Consider the following 19,400-nt stretch of genomic DNA (forward strand, 5'->3'; position numbering starts at 1 on the left):
TGCATTTTCATGCCAGGTTACCCTACTTGCTGGAAAAACACGTCTGTAGCAGGCTGATGGGTAGCTGGCAGAGCTCCAGCCTGCATTTTAAGATGTGTAGTGAAGCCTGATTTTTTTTTTTTCATCTACCTCGGGGTGAGTCAGAGGTGGAGTCGTGTCCATGAGGAAGCTAAATGTGGAATTTAAGCCACATTGTGACAATAATGAAATATAATGGGAAAAGAGCATATCATGCTTGACTTTAAAAGAAGTAAAGATAAATGTTTAGTGTTTTTGTGGTGTGTAGCTACTGTACAGTATACAGTAACCAGGTCCTGACAGTTATAGTTGCTATGGCGCAAGCCGCCCCCCCCCAAAATGACTGACCTTGAACACCACTCATCTAATCTAAAGCGTCCACTGGCGGCAGGAAGACGACTGATTACAAGCTCAGCCTTCCATTTCCTGCCATCCGTCTGCTAGCCAGCGTCTTTGCGACGACACACACTTGCCCATCCTGTGGAAGATTCTCTCCTCTCAACATGACCACGTTTTGTTTTCAACGCACGGCTGCCCTCCGTGCGAACGCGGACACGCCGCGTCAGCCGTGCGCTCCTGGCGACACGAGATAAGACAGCGTCGCGCGTCACTGTCACCGTCGTGTCGTGTTAGCGTCTGGCCCGCTGCTGCTAAACGCGCTAACAACACAGATCGGCCAACATGCGCAGTTGAATGAGGCTAAAAGCAGCTAAGTGTATGTTTTAATAAATACATGAAGGCTAATCTTCCCCACATGACCTCATATGAATCAATCACATTATAATGTTAGCTAATGTATGATACAGCAGGGGTGCCAAATCTGCATTATTTACGGGGCAATGCCATTTTTGTCCCCTTTTTTTTGTCTAGGAACTTTTACAAAATACATAATAATGTTTACAATGATCTATTTTTAGCTTTTTTTGCACATAATTACAAATAAATGACTGAAAATGTGTTAGCATTAGCCGTGTTTTGCTAGTTTTCATGTGTTGTCTTGACAAAGAGTGGCCTTCTTATGTTCGAGGTCTCGTGATTGATTCATGCAAACCAACCAATGACTCGGAGCTTTTCTTCCTGTCACTCACACACACCAGTGACCTGCAGTTGTGACTTGCTAAGAAATACGATATTGTTATTATTATTCTCTTTTTTGCTATGTAAGTTATTTCTGTGACATTGAGAAAAAAAAATCTCAAGTAATTATTATTAAATCTGAAAATGTAAATTTATTCAGTTGAAAATGATTCAATATTTCATCTTAAAAAAGCAGGATTTTTCTGCATAATTACAATTCATAAGTGCATAATTTGCATAATTTGCGCAGCACACATTTGCATAATTACCATGAAATGCCTGCCAATGTGTTAGCGTTAGCCGTGCTTTGCTCGTTTTCATGCGTTGTCTTGAAAGAGAACGGCTGTCTTATATTCGGGGTCCAGTGGTTTAGTCATGCACACCAGCCAGTGAGTCGGAGCTTTTCTTCCTGTCACTCACACACACCAGTGACCTGGAAAGGTGCAGCCGTGACCTGCTAAGAAATAAAAAAAAAAAATTGTTTGTTTTTCTAAGTTACTTCTGCGACGTGGATGAATAACATTTTTTAAAAACAATTTGATTAGTATTAAATCAAAAAATTTAAACTCATTAAATTGAAAATGATCAAATAGATGATCTTAAAAACAAAAATCTTATTTTTTTTTTAAAGAATGGGTTTTGAAAATGAGTGGTCGTCTTATATTCTTGGTCGAGTGATTGATTCATGCACACCAACTAAGCGATGAGTCCGAGCTTTTCTTCCTGTCACTCACCTGACTTTTAAATGTGAGTTTTTTTCTAAGCACGGCTCCCAGCAAAGAGTGTCTGTCTTATATTTGGTTTTATTCTACCTTATTTAGCTCATGATGCGTTAACATGCGTGGGGTGCAACGTACTGGGCACATAAAACATGTGACGTGTCGTAGTGGGCACATAAAACATGTGACGTGTCGTACTGGGTACATAAAACATGTGACGTGTCGTACTGGGTACATAAAACATGTGACGTGTCGTACTGGGCACATAAAACATGTGACGTGTCGTACTGGGCACATAAAACATGTGACGTGTCGTTCATGCAGTTTGTCTTGTTGTTTTGGACATGCGGGTCCAATCATGCGAGTCACACACGTTTCGTGGCACTGAAGCTCCAAAGTAAATAACGTCGTGTGTGTTTTTTTCAAGGCAGTGCGCGGACGAGCTTCGACCTCTGAGCTCCGGCTGCAAAAAGGTCAACATTGTCTGTTGACAGCACGCAAACATGCAAAAAAACAACAAAAAAAAACACCTGCGGCATAAACGAGCGCTGAGAACTCGTATGACGTCTTTGCTTTCGTGTCAACACGTGTCCCAATCGTCAGCCGCTACTTCCTGTTTGATCTCCACTTACCTGCACGCCGTCATGGCCGCCCTGCTCTCCTCTGCCTGTGTGACAGTGGGTGTGTGTGTGTGTGTGTGCGTGTGTGTGCGTGTGCGTGTGCGTGTGTGTGTGTGTGCGTGTGTACGTGTGTGTGTGGTTATCCTGCTGGTTTCCTGTGATGGCTCCAATGAGGAATGCGTGCCAGCTTCCAGCAGTACCAACACACTGACACAGGAGGACGCTGGTTTGGGAACAGGGGTGGAGGGGGGCTGGGGGGGCTGATATTTCACCTTTGAACTCTGATAGATTACTGCCCCCAAGGCTACATGTGACAACAGGCTAGCAGAGGCCTGCGATGGGGGCTTGTTTGGTGCATTGGTGGAAGGGTGGGTCAGTGCCCCACCACATCCAGCAGTTGCCGCTATTTTTATCTTTATCCACTGGTGTGAAAAAGTGCTGACCCCCTTTCTGATTCCTTTATTTTGCATGTTTGTCACACTTAAATGTGACTTTAAATGTTAGCCAATGACAACGCAACTGAACACAAAATGCAGTTTTTAAATTAGACTTTTTATTATTAAGAGAGAAAAAAACCTACCAAACCAACATGAGTGAACAAGTGATTGCTGTGATGAATGGAAGCATGAATTGTGCTGAAGGAGAATGTCCATCCATCTGTTGGTGACCTCAAGCTGAAAGCAACTTGGGTTCTGCAGCAGGACAATGATCCAAAACACACCAGCAAGTCCACCTCTGAATGGATGAAGACTTTGGAGTGGTCTAGTCCAAGTCCTGACCTGAATCCTATTGAGATGCTGTGGCATGACCTTCAAAAGGTGCTTCATGCTGGAAAAGCCTCCAATGTGGCTGAATGACAACAATTCTGCTAAATTCCTCCCCAGCGCTGGAAGAGACTCATTGCAAGTTATGGCAAACGCTTGATTGCAGTTGTTGCTGCTAAGGGGGGCCAACCACTTATTAGCTTTAGGGGGCCATCACTTTTTCACACAGGGACATGTAGGCTTGGACCTTTTTCTCCCTTAATAATAATGAAATGTGTTCACTTGTGTTGTCACGGACTAATATTTAAATTAGTTTGATGACCTGAAACATGCAAAAACTGGAAGTAAAGACATCTTTCTCTTTTAAATCTTAGTGTGACATAAAAGCACGCTGGCCTTTTTAAAAATGCTGCATTCAACTTAAAAGGTGCACACGCACGAACGTGTGCGGCCGGTTTGCTCCCACAAAAGTCAAGCGGGAAGTTCCAGTTTTCTGCAACGGTCTAATAACGAAACACACAGGAAGTCATGCGCTATAAAAACAAAACTGCAATAAATTGCATCGATTGCATCAGGCTCATGATTGCGTCATGTATTCATAGAACGATTGCGCCACCTAGTGGACGGGATGGTGCAGTACAGACTTATTCAGCAACAGTGAACCCAAACAAGCGGCCAACAAAAGAGCGAAGGAGGAGAACCACATTATTTAATGATGTCTATCTTGTTTTCATGTTTTTCTGATCTCAATAATAGAATTTGTGTGTTTGTGTTTGTGTGTTTTACTGAACGTGAGGCTGAGTGTGCGAGGATGAACACACAAATCTACTGTGTGCGTTCTGTGACAGTAAAGCGAGTGAGTCACTCTGCCATACGCGTAAAAGCGTTTATTCGTGGCCACATCAAAGTGAAACCATGAATCATGCTCATGACCGGTGACAAATAAGCGCGAGGACGACTGGTGAGTTGCATCAGCGCACTCATGAGACCTGCTGTACCTCGTGGTGACCTCCGGGTGGCAGTGTCGGTGTGTTTTGTGGAGACTTCCTTTGTGGCAACGTTTTCCTTTTTGTGAAAATAACGATGCGTTTCGTTGGCGTTCGCAAGTCTTTGAGTTCTTATGTTGTAAAGTGTGCTCATGTGTGCCTACGTTGCCGAACTTTCTTGTTTTAGTTTGGATTGGGGTTTTTTCTTCTCCCCTCTCCCCTTTTCTTCCCTTTCCTCTCCCCCTTTTATCGCCCAGTCGTCCCGTCCCGTCCTGTGCCCCGGTATGTTGTATATGTACGACCAGAGTTATCCTTGCTCCCACGTCCGCCGGGTTCCCGATAAGTGGTGACGCCATCTCCAAAGGAGTCAAGCAGTCAAACATAGCCGATTTTAAGCTGAAAGTCCGGACATAACCTGGTCAGGACCAGATGATGACTTTAGCCTAAGCTACCACGGTGATACACAGGCTTTAAAAGCGATGACTTGGGTATGCCTTCGCAGGACACCCCCCTAAGCGTGACGCAAATAAAACACAAAGAAATCTCCTAAATGAATCCAATTCCTCCATTCAGAGTGCGGCGGTGGTGGAACTTGTCTACTTAGTCTGAGCAACGGAAAACGCTTGACTGCGATCTCCCCCGAGCTCTTTACACACTAACTAGCTTACTACCTGGCCCCGGCCCAGCACGCGCCAATCAGCTTTAAGTGCACTCACGGCGCCGCTTTTAGAGCAGCGCCACTGACGCCGACGTACGCTCAGAGGCGACAAAGTCACTCTGAAGCCACACTGGAAGCGACGCCCGAGTTATTCACACCGCCACACCAATGTTGGAAAAGGAACGCAAAAAACAAAACAATAAAACAAGCTTTGTATTTGTCCCACAATGGAGGAGGCAAATAATGACAATAATAATATCATCAAATACAAACCCAAAAATATATACAATATTCTCAGAAATAATAATAATAAATGTATTAGAATTATTAGTTACTTGGAATAAAGAAGAAAGAACTAATTAACCGATAAATCACGATAACAAAATAAAAATATACAAATATACTCAAAAAACTAAGTAATAAGAATAACAAATCATGTTCGTTACTTGTCCCAATCGTGTGCGGAAAATGATCAATGTATCAATGAACAGCAAGAATCAAATACAATGAAAATGGCCATATAAATAATAAAAATAGTCATTCATTCATTCATTCATTCATTTTCTATGCCACTTGTCCTCACGAGGGGTGCGGCTCAGACAGATATAATTAATAATATTATTATAAATGTATTATAATTTTAGGTTATTTGTCCCTAAATGTGGGCATAAATAGGAATGAAATCAACTGTACAATAATAAATGTAAACTTGAAGTATAAATAAATATTCTGACTGAATAAATAAGTTGCAAATATTATAAATAATAAAAAAAATAATAGTGTACTGTCATAATACGTTTTTTGTCCCGCAAGGGGGAAATGATCAGGCAAACAATAACATCCAAATATACTAAGAAATATAATATTACTACTCATCATGTATTCACATTTCACAGTGGGGGTAATGAGAGAATAAACAAGAAATACATAAACAAACAGAGATAGAACAATAATAAAATAAGATAAACACTGGAAATACTGGAAATACAAATAGGTATTCTCAAGGTAGAAATAATACGTTATATAACTATTATAATAAATAATACAAATAATAAAGTGTTATTATGATATGTTATTCACCCCAATGGAGTGGGGAAAATGATGAATGAATAACTTTCAGTTGAGGGATTGAAATGAGCCCAATAAAACATGAATACCCACGTGTAAACGCTGCATGAATAAATGAACACAAATGCCAACAAACTGACACCGTCTTAGAACTCAGTAGAAGAAGAGGTCGTGTCTGAAACGATGTCGTTCAGGCCAACTCCGCCCGCATGACGAGCGAAGCTGTCGCCATAGCAACGCTACAATGCAGCCCCCCCCCCCCCCCCGCGACCTCCCTCTCCCACATTCAAAGACGGAAAGAAAACTTATTTGCATTTCTTTCCATGAGTGATTGTGAATGCTTTTATTTTGGCGCCCCAAAAGACCACCTGATTCGCATGCACAACGCGTACACGTGCAGCAAGCCTCCTAATAGCATACTAATAATCGCAATAATAATCATAGCACACCTTCACCAGCGAGCCAACAGAGCCAAATACACGACAGTACACGACTAAAAGTACTACTGCACAGAGTACCAAACATACTACTACACATTGTACTAAACATTCTACTACGAATGCAAGTACTAAACCCAGTTCTAGAAATATACTACTGCACATACCACTCAACATAACAATAAACATACTGCTCCACAACACATAACATACAGTACTACTCGTCATACTGCATACATCACTCAACATACTACTAAACACACTACTACGTGCACAAGTCAACATACTACTAAACACACTACTATGTGCAAGTCAACATACTACTAACCATACTGCGCATGCCACTCAACATACTACTGAAGACACAACAACAAAAACATACTCCACACAGCATTCAACATACTACTACACATAGCGCAAAACGTAGTATTTCATATAGTCCTAGCCATACTACTTTAGATAGTACAAGACATAATAGTGTGTGTGTGTGTGTATGTGTGTGTGTGTGTGTGTGTGTACATACGTAACGTGGCTGTCCATGTAGAGGGTGGGGTGAGGGTGATGGCGTCTGAGCTGAGGAGTATATTTCAAAAGAAGTAAAACACACACAGGTGAGGTTCCTTGAATACATGTCTTGTAATAATACCCTTAAAGGGTTAAACCCCAAAGACGAGAGGACAAAGTCCCAGGTTATAATATGGAATGAGTCAAGAATGAAAGACATAATAATAATAATAATAATAATAAATGAGATGTCATGCAGTGTGGCACATAGCTGGAAAAAAAGACTCACTGTTTGTGTTGTCCAGCACACAGCAGAGGAACAGCACTGTAGTCTTGTAGTATCCAACATGTTATTGTATTGCAGTAGCCAACATGTTACTGTATTGCAGTATCCAACATGTTATTGTATTGCAGTATTGCAGCATGCAACATGTAAAAAGGAAAAGTCAATGCGGTGGTGAAAGCGCCACATTGATCTGCCAGCCTTCCTTCCTGCAGGATAAAGAAGGATTGGGAGGATCTTAATCCTCTCACTTGACCAATGACATGACCAATGACCACTCACATGACCAATGACATGACCAGAGACCACTCACATGACCAATGACATGACCAATGACCACTCACATGACCAATGACATGACCAATGACCACTCACATGACCACTCACATGACCAGAGACCACTCACATGACCAATGACATGACCAGAGACCACTCACATGACCAATTACATGACCAATGACCACTCACATGACCAATGACATGACCAATGGTCACTCACATGACCAATGACATGACCAATGACATGACCAGTGACCACTCACATGACCAATGACATGACCAGTGACCACTCACATGACCAATGACATGACCAATGACCACTCACATGACCAATGACATGACCAATGACCACTCACATGACCAATGACATGACATGTGTAAACAAAATGATTCCAAATTATTCAGTTCATTTTCACTTATTGAGTGATGAATTAATGTATTTATTATTACCATTCCAGGCCTAGTGTCCACGAAACCTCACATCTTCACGTCACGTTCTCTTGTGACACCCCTGCCATCTATACATGAAATAACATTCATGTAGTCACCTTTACATTCTTAATACCCAATGAAGTTCAAATAATCAGAGAACAGGAAGGACAGGAAGTGACGTCGGGGATTCAGAGTTGACTTTTAGCTTGTTGTGGGCTATGGCCGTAACAGTGACCTATGTTATTATTCCCTCCGCCAAGCGCAGTGCAAAGCGCAAGCGCAGCACAGAGGTTATGTTTTTGCCGCCGTTTATCTGTTTGTTTGTTTGTGTTCAAAATTACTGAAAAAGTTGTGAATGGATGAGGATCTGGATCACCGTCTGGACCCAGGAATTTGTTTAAGGATTCTTTAACATAACGAGATAGGATCATTTTCAGCATTTTGTGCATATGACTCCACAAAAAATGGCCAGAGCACTTTGGGAAAAAATATAGGACATGTGTCCAACAGGTTCTACAAAATATCAAAAGACTGGTCCAAAAAACTGTAGGATTATTATTTTGGTGTGAATCACAATACGAGGGAACTATGGCGCTTGGCGGAGTGCTTCTCTAGTTACGATTACTATTGTACCTGACTGATTGTGAGATCATTTAAACCTGCTACAAAAGCCGATTGTTGAAGTCTGGTGCTTCGGTGGTGGTCTCACCGCCAAGTGACACCTTGTGACCAATGTGGAATACTACATCCACAAGTTGTGGTCTTCATGGTTTATCCTGTATTTGTATTTCAGTGTATTTAGCCATTTTATGCTTGAAAATGCTTGATCTGGGCAAAAAAATATGTACAATTTGCTTAAAAATGTTTCTTTTTGCACTAAGAATAGTCCGTAGTCTACGGGGCGCCCTGGGGGAAATGGAGAATAAAAATGATGGGTTAAAAAAAAGAAGACGGATTTTTGCTACAGTTCGTAAAACGTTTACGCGATAACGCAATACTATACAATATACAATACAATACTATACAATACTACGAGAGCTTAACTGTTTACATTAAGACTATTGTATTTCCGCTACTTCCGCGTTCAGAGCGGATGTTTGCTTTGAAACTTCAAATTAAGAGCAGCACATTGGTTGAGTTGCTGATATTCTGAAAGGAAAAGCAGTGCACGTAAGTGAAAGAATCCGATGTATGGCTAATCACTGTGCTTCCTTTGGAGTACCAGTACTCAAAGATGTCTTCCCAGCAACACTAGCTAGGACCGAGTGTTTGATGTTATTTTGAAAAGACTTGTTCCTATAATTACAGTATCACTTTATAACTCTTCAATTGTGCATTATGGGATGCGCAAATGCTGAAGATGGACATTAATGATGCCTTTCCACCCAATTTTCGCTATGTGAAGGCAAGCTATGACCGGAAGTGTGTCCTGTAGCTTCACATAGTTTTTCAAGATAACACGTTGACAGCGCTCTTAAAAAAATGTGTATTTTTTTACCCATCATTTTTTTCTCCATGTCCCCTCAGGGGCTCCGTAGTAGCCAACCACGAAACAGCGATCATTTATTAAATAATTAATCGTTTGAAAAACCGCGCTAGAGTGTAAGTGACAAGTGTATTTGTCATGTTTTTACACTTGAATGCCGCTAGATGGCCCTGTTTTATGCATCAGTGAAGTATGCCTGTTGTATGGAGGCGCGTGGACTCTGTTAGAGACGGGGGGGGGGGGTGTACTGCAAAGCCAGTTTAGTGGGTTAGCAAGGTGTGTTGAGTGTAAAGCCGACTGTCTAATCCTATTGAGATGCTGTGGCATGACCTTAAAAAGGCGCTTCATGCTGGAAAAGCCTCCAGTGTGGCTGAATGACAACAATTCTGCAAAGGTGAGTGGGCCAGAATTCCTCCACAGCGCTGTAAGAGACTCGCTGTATACATGCGTGTATTTGTGCCACCCACCTCTGACCTGTTTGAAGGATTCGGGGCTGGTTTACCTCAGCATGACTCCAGTTCTTCTTGTCGTTAACAAACAGGAAACATCTATTGGAGGGCAACTGCCTGTGAGAATAAAGGACGTATTAAGAAAAGGCACAACAAAGGTTGCATTATGTGATCTGCAAACAAATTGAACAAATCTTCCCATTGAATGATATCATTCATTATTAATGATAACATAGCAGCTGGTCGGGGGCCCCTGGTGTCTAATAAATGCATTGTATGAAATGATCACGCTGGGCGGAGAAGAGACTCCCCAAGGGAGCTCATCTTTAGTTTGACAAACATAGTCTCCATTTCTGGTGTTTCTGCAGTGTCCCGCTTGTCCACAGATGGTGTCAGAGTCTGGAAGAGGACACGTTACGGGTGATACACCAGTACTTCCTCTCCATGGATGTACAGTAAATAGAGCTCCCATTTGTGTTTTACCCCAATGTTTACCACTGCTGCACCGCCCCGCTTCTTCATACGGTCTGACAGGTTCTGCAGGTTAGGCAGTGCTGATGCCATGACGATGAAGATGAGTCCAATGATGAAGGTCAAGAGGATGGTGTCCACCGGGTGGATAAAGGTGATTTTTTTGTCACGGGGCCCAGAATCCAAGGTTGCACCCCTGCTATTGGCTCTATGATCTGAAAAAGTGAATTAAAAACTCACCTTCATTTGGACAAAAACATATTTGACTTATTTTGTTTCATATTTTTTTGAAACATCTGATTGTTCACGTGGGTGCAGTGGATTTCAGAAAGCAAGAGTCTGAAATGTTAAAAAAAGACTTAAACTCATTCAATCACGGCCATTTTTCAAAAGACAACCCCTTCAGTAGCGGCCATTTTAGACCAGTTTGACTGATCTTTCAAGGCATTGTGTTCTATGGCTTTACAGTCATGGAAAACATGATTGGACCAGCCTTGTTTCTTCAGTTTATTGATCATTGGAACGCCTGCTGCAACTAAAGCTACATTTGTTTGGACAAATATGAGGATGATAGCAAATATAGCTCAATTCTTGCTCCAATCAATCACGCTGTAAAATAAATCCAAGACGGTCAATCTGACATTGACAGACGCTTGGTGAGTTTTGTTTTGACAATGAAAAGGTTCCGCGCTAACGGTACAAAAACGAGCTCCCAACTAACCGCATGGCGTGACTGTTTTAAAGACAAAATGTCGTTGCGGTACTAAAAAGTCACATTCGGAGTCCAGAGACCAGAAGCTAGGCAGTTAGCGCTCGCTGGAGTCAATGCGAGAGGCAAGCATGAGAGCCAGGCAAGGTGTGTAAACAAGACACCAGAAAAGGCCTGTGACAAGCTGTTGACAACAGACAACACATTTGACAGACGTAATTCTCACGGCAAAAGTAAGTAGACAAGTAAGTAGACAAATTGGTTAGTTTTCTGCCTTTATTTATGATAATGAAGCTACAAAGCAAACCACAGGCTGTGATAGGTGGCTGCTTCCAGTCAACCAGGAAGTGGATGCACTTTCACGTCACGTGAACTCAAGTCCACACATTCTACGTCATCATCATCATCACTCTTCCCCCTGGATTTCGTTCAGTGGTGTACCTAATGAAGTGTCCTGCATGTGGAAAAAGCGTTGAAGACCACACACGGCGACATATTGCCTCCTTTGTGTCCAACAGCTTGATTTGCATGACAGAAACACACACACACACACACACACACACACACACACACGCAGCTGTGCTGCCATATAAAGCTTTAATAGTCAGAAAAATACTATGTCTTTACATTATGTACAACAAAGTGACTGAGATGTTTGTAAAAAGGATGGCTGGTGAGGGTGATGATGATGCTTTAAGGCAACAGGCTGTTTGCTGTGTCGTTGCCACGGTGACGATGGCACAATGCACTTTAAAGAGAGGCAGTCGCCCGTGGTAACATTTCAAAAGGCCGACGAGGCCCACAAACAAACTCTTCGCGCTGACTTGACAGGAAAATGACAACATGAAAAATAGTCAAAATGCAGAAAATATCAGCAAGGAGGATCAGAGCCACAAAACACACAAGAAACACACAAAGAATTATGAGACGGAAGTCCAAATATTATGGCGGCAGCACAGCACTTTTACAAGAAGCAAATTGCAATATTGGACTGGAAAAAGGCTCCATTTAGAAGGATAGTCCTAGCGCATAATTTTACAAAATAAAACGTCACAATATCACAGCAATAAATTCCAAATTTGGAGAAAATAAATGCGTGACACTACAGGGGGAAAAAAATCATGATATACGAGTGATTGAGAGAAAATACGTTTGTAATATTACAATAAAAAAAAAGGTGCAATAGAACATGAATAAATTCCTAATTTAGAGAAAATGAGTTTGTAATATCACAAGAAAAAAAGCTGTAATTGAACAGGAATGAATTTCTAATTTAGAGAAAATGAATTTGTGATACTACAGGAAAAAAGTCATGGGAGTAAAAATTACAAGAAAAGAAATCCTTTATATAACAGGAAGACATTTCTAATTTAGATCAGACTCATTTGTGATATCATGGGAGTAACTTCCTAAGTGAGAGAAAATAACTTTGTAATATTTCAAGTGGGAAAAAAATCACCATATCATGGGAACAGATTCGCAATTGGGAAAACAAATTCATCCTTAATATTACAAGAAATGATTTACAAAATAATGACTGTAACACAAACACACAAGAAAATCCTACTTTTACTGGAATGCATTGGTAATCCTCCATCAACATGACCACGACAGCACAAATAGATTTTTACAAAAATAAAGTTATAAAATAATGACAAAAAGTTGTCATTTTACGAGAATAAGGTGTAAATATGATAACCATACGGTGGGAACGTTTTAATAAATAAAGAATAAGGTTGTAGTTGTATAACAAACATGTTTTATCATGAGGAAAAAATAATATCATGAAGAAAAACTCTACATTTTATGATAATAAAGTCATAATATTACAAGACAAATGTTTTAATTTAGTGAGAATAAAGCCGTACCATCAACCAAAGCTTTTTTTAAAGACGTACTGTATGTGCATATTCATATATAGCAGATCTTTTATTCAAACTACCATTTTATTCACAGAACCTCCTGGCTTCTTTTTAATACAACATTTTTCTTGTGATATTACCATTATATGGATATTGTATCGTTTTCACCGGGGCCCTAATACTCGTGCATACAACAACAATGCAACAATACAACAAATGCACACACAATCATCACATATTTTCTATGCTTGGGCTGAATAATCATCATCGACCACAACATCAGGCAGCATCGCATGACATTGAAATCGCTTTTACAAAGGACAAAAAAGCTCTTCATTAAGCGTACCTAATGTTGTGTCCAGTGTAAATGCTTTACTGTGTTGAGTTTAAAGCTACATACAGTAACAATAGCCTCGTCCTGGCAGGTACCGTACGGGATAAATAACGAGGCGCTACATTCACAGTGAAAATGTCCCGAAATAAAAACAACAGTGAAATGCGTATTTGTCTTCAATGCTTGTCGTCGCTAGCGTTAGCGGTGTGCCGGCATGCGCATCTTCTCCATGACAGCATGGAGGCGTTCCGAATAAAACATTTACAAGCTAACACATGAGGCACAAAGAAGTACCGCAGTTTTGCATAACGCTGGGGTGTCCAAACTTTTTCCACAGAAAAACTGACGTCAGCATATGCTAAGCTAGCTGACCAAAACATCATACCTTAGCTTTGTGTTCTCGCTCAAAAATGGGCCGCACTTTGGACACCCCTGGCGTAACGGGTCATTGTAGTTGAGATACGATCACGGAGAATTTGATAAGAACTCCAGCGGTCTTGTCGTCATGCAGAAGCCAACAGAGTATTACGTTTCTGCTGGTAAATAAAAGGCCAAAGCACGTCACCGAAAGAGACTCAAAGGACTCCTAACCTACAGACATCTCGCAGCGCAGTATTGTCGAGATACGTTACAATAGCTAGCTTGTACACGACAACACGGGTGGATGTCTACTGCAGGAACTCATCCGGCGTAGGCAAACCTGTCAAAAATCATGGCAAACACTAATACTCACGCCAACGCAGAGTAGGGCGAGATGCCACTTGAAGAGTTACCGGCTGCATTTTAGTGGAAAAGTTTTTTGGAATACGCACATGGGTTCACATTCACCAGTTGTGCGATGCAGCGTAACCTCGCTGTCGAACAGGATTTTGGTTGTTGTCCATCCATCTTGGGTCGCAGGGGCAGCAGACTAAGCAGGAAAACCCAGACTTCCCTCTCCCCGGCTACTTTGTCCAGCTCCTGAGGCGTTCCCAGGCCAGTTGACATGATCTCGCCAACGTGTCCTGGGTCGTCCCTGAGTCCTCCTACCAGACGGATGTGCCCTGAACCCCGCCCCAGGGGGGCCTCCGGGAGGCATAATGACCAAATGCCTGAACCGCCTCATCTGGCTCTTCTCAATGCGGAGGAGCAGTGGTTCCATTCCAAGTTTCTCCCAGATGACAGTGCTTCTACCCTGGTCCTCTACGTAGACCTCAAAAATATGCCAAACACTTCAGTGTTTCTTTAGGACGGATGACATGTGTAAAAATATCGTTTTGCAAAATAAATCTGACTTCTTCGTGTTCTTAAAGCACCGGACTCTCAGGCACTAAAGTTTTAATTGAATTGAAATTGAAGCGGTAAGATAACTGTCAGTAATCAATCACAGTTGATCATTAAACCATATGCCGTTTCATCCCGAAACTCCATTTTCACAGACGACCGTTATCAGTGTCGTTTTTTAAAGTTTTTTTTTTTTTTTTTTTTTTTAAATCTGTCCGTGTTTTGTATTAGCATAATAAATGATGTTACCACTAAACACAGCAAATGCGATAATTATGATCAATGCACTATGAAATGGTTTGATCACCTTCAGAAACTAACAATAAACTGCATACCATTCGACCGTTACCAATGCTTACACAGAAACAACATTGGTTTTGTTCTTGGACACTTTTATGTTTGCGTTTTCAGGATCTGAAAGTGCCAATGCCATGAAAATGTCCAAAATGACAGCCGCCTAAGTCCGGTTCCGAGTTCCTGCAGTGGAAATCCTTCTGTTGGACGACTAAGCAGGCAAAAATGATCCGATGCTATTCACCGACTTGCCGTTTGTCGATTACGTTAATGACTTTAAGACAGCATAGCTTCACTGAACACAGAGACACAGAATTCACAGTCCTGAAGTCAACTACTAGACGGTCCTCCAGGAGATAACTTTTGTTGTAGTCTTTTGCGTGATGCAAGTTCTTATGTGTTTTGTGTTACTTCCAGCTGGGCTTCGCACTCTTGCTGGGTGTCACCACGTCTCGAGACTTGTCTGAAAAGTTCTTTCTAACGTCCTCCCGTGCAGGAGGCGGAGTCTGGCTGCGGCAGGTGCTGCGACTATCTGCCCTGACGCTGTGGACCCGCCGCAGGGTTGTCCCCTGTGGTCGCTCCTCGCTGTTATGAACCGTCTGTCCTGACCTGGTCTGCCTGATGGAAGTCTGCCGATTCAAAAAGGAGGGAACGTGAGAGGGGGTGGACTGGGCGGCGGGCTCCTTCTTGGTCCTGGAAGACGACGCCACAGTGTTCCGGGCAAAGCTTGGGACATCGGGTAAAGTCTTGGAGGCTGGCACCTGGGAGCTGCCGTTTTCTGAGGAAGTGCCACCCTGGACTTGAGCCTGTGCCAGGGCCCTCATGGTGGAGCGGCACATCTTCTCCTCTGGTGCAGGCTTCTGGATGTTTCTGAGGGGCTTGGCACTCGGCTTGTTGACCGAGGTCTTCCTCTGGATAGGATCGCACGGACATCTGGAGATGCTGCCAGTGAGGCCACCTACCTTCTGAGATTTCGACTCATCAGGAGGCAGACTGGAGTGTCGGGGAGGTCGAGCGGTCTTCTCACTCCGCCCTCTTGGAGGGGTACTTTGTTCACGGAGAGGCTGGCGCAAGTCTTCACTGTCTGCTTGCTTTCGGCTCCCTGTCCTGGTTAGCCTGGTTATGGGCACCACTTTCCGCATGCCCTGGCTCTCGCTGCTGGTTAACGTTCGCACACCAGAACCGCTGGCGCTGCCGCACTTTCTGCCTTTGCTGTTTGTACGCAGCGGTTTCCTGCTGCCTCCCTGAGGGTCTTTTACCCCGGCTTGCTTTGCTACTGTGGTGTCACAGCTTTCCATTTCCCACTCTGGTAGTGTCGCAGAGGCGGCGTCCACAGAAAGTTCATTGTATGGGAGCGGACAACTTAGATGGTGAGGATTCTCCTGGTCTTCGCTGCAGTCACCCGTCCTGATATGAAGTCCTTCTTTTGAGAGAGATGAGCTTTCAACCTCAGAGTAATCTAGTGTGACGGAGCAGTCTGCTTCTGTGCAGTCTAGGATGTTAAACACCGGCTTTCTGTTGGATATAGGAGTGTCTAATGGCAGAGGAGTGTCACAGGTTGTTGATGAAACTGTGCTATTCTCTTCTTGATTGCGATCCATCTGTCTCACCTCTCCCTTGGGTTCCACCCCTTCTAAACCGCCTGGATATTTATCCAGATCCAGACTGCCAGAAAGAGAACACTTGTCTTTTTCCAGATCAGTGACCTCAACATCCCCCTGGTTGACAAGGTGCATGTGGTTACTGTTATTGTTTGGACTTGGAAGGTCAAAAGCTTGAGGACCTAAAACTAAAGTATGTTTCTCTACACTCACGTTCATGTGGCCGTTAATCGCTGGGTTGTGAAAGTCGCTAAACGTATGAGGCAGATGGCCGCCCTCCGACACACACGCGTAACTATTGTTGTTGCATTGGTCCTCATCAGTGTTTTGCCCAGAAGAAGAAAACCTTGCAAGTGGACTGAGAGGTTCTGTGTTTGCACGAGCAGAAGGCAATTCTCTATTGTAGCCCAGCTCGCGGTCATCGCCCTGGGTTAAGATCCAAGGGGTCGTCTTCCGTTGGTGGGTGCGGCCAGACCGAGGTAGACTGTTAAATTTGGAATAGTCGTCAGAGGCTCCAAACAGCTCAAGGTATCCTTGGAGTTCACGATCCGCTATGGAGGTCATGGTGTGGCGATGGCGCCGAGCGCTGGACGAACGTCCCAGCGGACTGTGTGGACTCTTGGACCTCTGCTGGAAGAAGTCCATGAGGCCTTCCTTGGTGAGCATTTCCACGTCGTTTTCACTGCTGCTACGACCGAATATGCCTTTGTGGTCTTCGCTTGACCAAGCAAAGCGCTTTTCCTCCAGCTCCTTTAGGCGACGCTGCCTCGCTGCCTCTTTTTGATCACGGTCTGCGTTGTCCTTCACAAAAAAAAAAGAAACAAAAAAAATTCAGAAACAAAATTCAGAAACAAAATTCAACCAATCGATCAGTGGTCTCATCGAATCAGAAAATGATACATGGTTTGAATGGTGCTGCAAAGTGTAGTGGAGCAGGAGTTCACAATAAGAATGATTTTGTTCTGCAAATTGACGAACATGCTGCAAAAGACTGTACCGAACACAACACCGTAGTTGCTGGTGTTTACCCGATGTCAGTTTTCCAGGCCTTGAGTCTGGGTCTGGGTAGCATTCACATTTACACAAGAGATGGTATGGAAACCTGTTTGGTGCGCACCACGGTTTCGGATGATCGTGTTAACACACACCAAAACGGCCAGTCGGTGTTCTGCTAGAGAACTAGACTAAGATATGACGCAAAGAGATGTGTGGCCAACGATTTTCTCTGGTGATTATGCAAATACTTTCTGGCTCCCGTAGAGTTCATATTTCATCAGAACGGACCAGAACTGCAACAGAGTTTATGTGCAAGCTAGCGGACTGAAACCACTTCAGGGTTTTGGATGATAATGTTGACAGCGGACGAAGCAAACCGGAACTATTGGAGAAAGTGCATCAGGGCTTGTTTTCAAGTGTCAGTACTATCAATCACTGCTGGGGGGCACCGGCTGTAAGGACTTTCAAGATTTTTAAGGACTGACCTTGACGGCCTTCTTGAACTTGATGCAGAAGTCTTGAAAGATGCGGAAGCATTCGTCCAGCTTGAACGTGTCCTTGTCTTCGCAAAAGAAATCAATGAGCGCATTCCCTTCTTTGCGCAGGTCCAGGCGCCGCCGCTTGAGGTCCTGGAGCGCCTGTGCCGAACTCTGACGGCAAAGACAGCAACGACAAAGATGTGTAGTAGCCGGAATGCTGCATTCAAAGATGTCGCCGTCTGTCAGGTCAGTGGGTTTATTACATAACAAGCGCTGACTCACCTGCAAGAAGGTTTCCCACTGCAGCAGCAACTCCGGGTCACCTTGAACCTTCTCCTCCAGGGTTTTGATGCGAACGTATAAGGAGGAGAACTCCACCTCAATGTTCTCCGCAGAGATTCTACATGCAAAAACATGAAATCCTGCACAGTGATCACAAGGATAACCACTATCTCGACTTTTAGGGAGCTTGGAAAGAGGGTGGTGATGGGGCAAAGACAGGGCGACTTTGAGTGTCATTTTCGGGAGCGGACTGAAATGAAATACAAAAAATGACTTGATGATCACAGTGTGTCACAGGATGTGGAATTTCATTCAAAGCAATTTAATTATGGCTGGGTTTTTTACAGTTGAATAGTGGCTCTAGCTAGTGGGGAAGATAGTCAATTACACTAACACTCATGTTCAAAGTGTCATAAATGTGGCAAAACTGAAAAAAGCGATATAAGTGATGGACAGTGTTGAGATCTCTGCGATTGCTATAACCACACAAAATATGAACACGCTCTGCATAGAAGCGCATATTCTGCACGTACAAAAACACAGTACAGTACCTGGCTGCACTCTGGACGTCCACAAGTTTTTCCGGAAACTTTAACAGCTTCTCGTCCTTTTTCTTGGCCTCCTAAGAGAGGAAACATATTTGTTTGTGTCGATAAACGACAAAGCAGTGTCAATTTTGCATTTGGGGTGAATAGCGTGGTTCCCCGCCTGCTCCTGCAGATGGCGCAGTGGTGGAAAAAAGCTTGTTATGGTTTCTTATAGATTGACTGTTTGTAGATTAATGTGCACACATCAATTTGTGTCATCAATCTTGTAGCTTAAAGTACACAGGGCTACGAAATCTGCCTAGCAACAAGTGATTGCCACTGCTAGCTAGCTGAAATTTGACATCAGTTGCTATGTTAAAAAGATGACACTTTTTTTTTTTTTACAAAAATTTGTGAATAATCAATTTTTTCTAATTTGTACATTTTTGGTAAATATTTTATAATTCGAATAAAATGTCATGGTTTTTGTCACATGTCAAAGTGTTTACGTACCATGGCGACAAAGTGCAGCAGGTTCATCCCCGGCTTGTTGGCTTTGGTGTCAGCCAATGAGAGGAGGGACGACAGCTTGAAGCCCACGGCGTTGCCTGCATATCCTCCCTGCACAAGCACGAAGTTCAGACGTGGTGGCGATTTGAAACCGGATCGTGTTCACACCTGGGTTGAGTTTGTCTGGTTCGTACCGCGTTCATGATGTTTCCCGCCTGCAGCACCAGATGCAAGATGGCGTGAAGCTCCTCGCAGCTCATCAGCGCTGTGGGATCAATACATAAACCTCATC

General features: G+C 43.1%; 1 protein-coding gene across 3 annotated transcripts in view; it reads right to left on the bottom strand.

Annotated features, from left to right (window-relative positions):
* Positions 1–11,218: 11,218 nt before the first annotated feature.
* Positions 11,219–19,400, bottom strand: part of fhdc1 (FH2 domain containing 1) — a 47,932-nt gene continuing 39,750 nt past the window's right edge. For 2 of the 3 annotated variants that reach the window (XM_054780501.1, XM_054780502.1), the window contains exons 7-12: positions 19,303–19,373; positions 19,112–19,219; positions 18,623–18,693; positions 18,072–18,321; positions 17,796–17,960; positions 11,219–17,115 (exon numbers count right to left, since the gene is read on the bottom strand). In XM_054780501.1, the coding sequence (XP_054636476.1) occupies positions 15,121–17,115; positions 17,796–17,960; positions 18,072–18,321; positions 18,623–18,693; positions 19,112–19,219; positions 19,303–19,373 (2,660 nt within the window). In that variant the 3' untranslated portion in view covers positions 11,219–15,120. The remainder of the gene's footprint in view (positions 17,116–17,795; positions 17,961–18,071; positions 18,322–18,622; positions 18,694–19,111; positions 19,220–19,302; positions 19,374–19,400) is intronic. The other variant, XM_054780503.1, reaches the window with a different exon arrangement.

Source organism: Dunckerocampus dactyliophorus, chromosome 6 (assembly GCF_027744805.1).
Source record: "Dunckerocampus dactyliophorus isolate RoL2022-P2 chromosome 6, RoL_Ddac_1.1, whole genome shotgun sequence".
NCBI lineage: Eukaryota > Metazoa > Chordata > Actinopteri > Syngnathiformes > Syngnathidae > Dunckerocampus > Dunckerocampus dactyliophorus.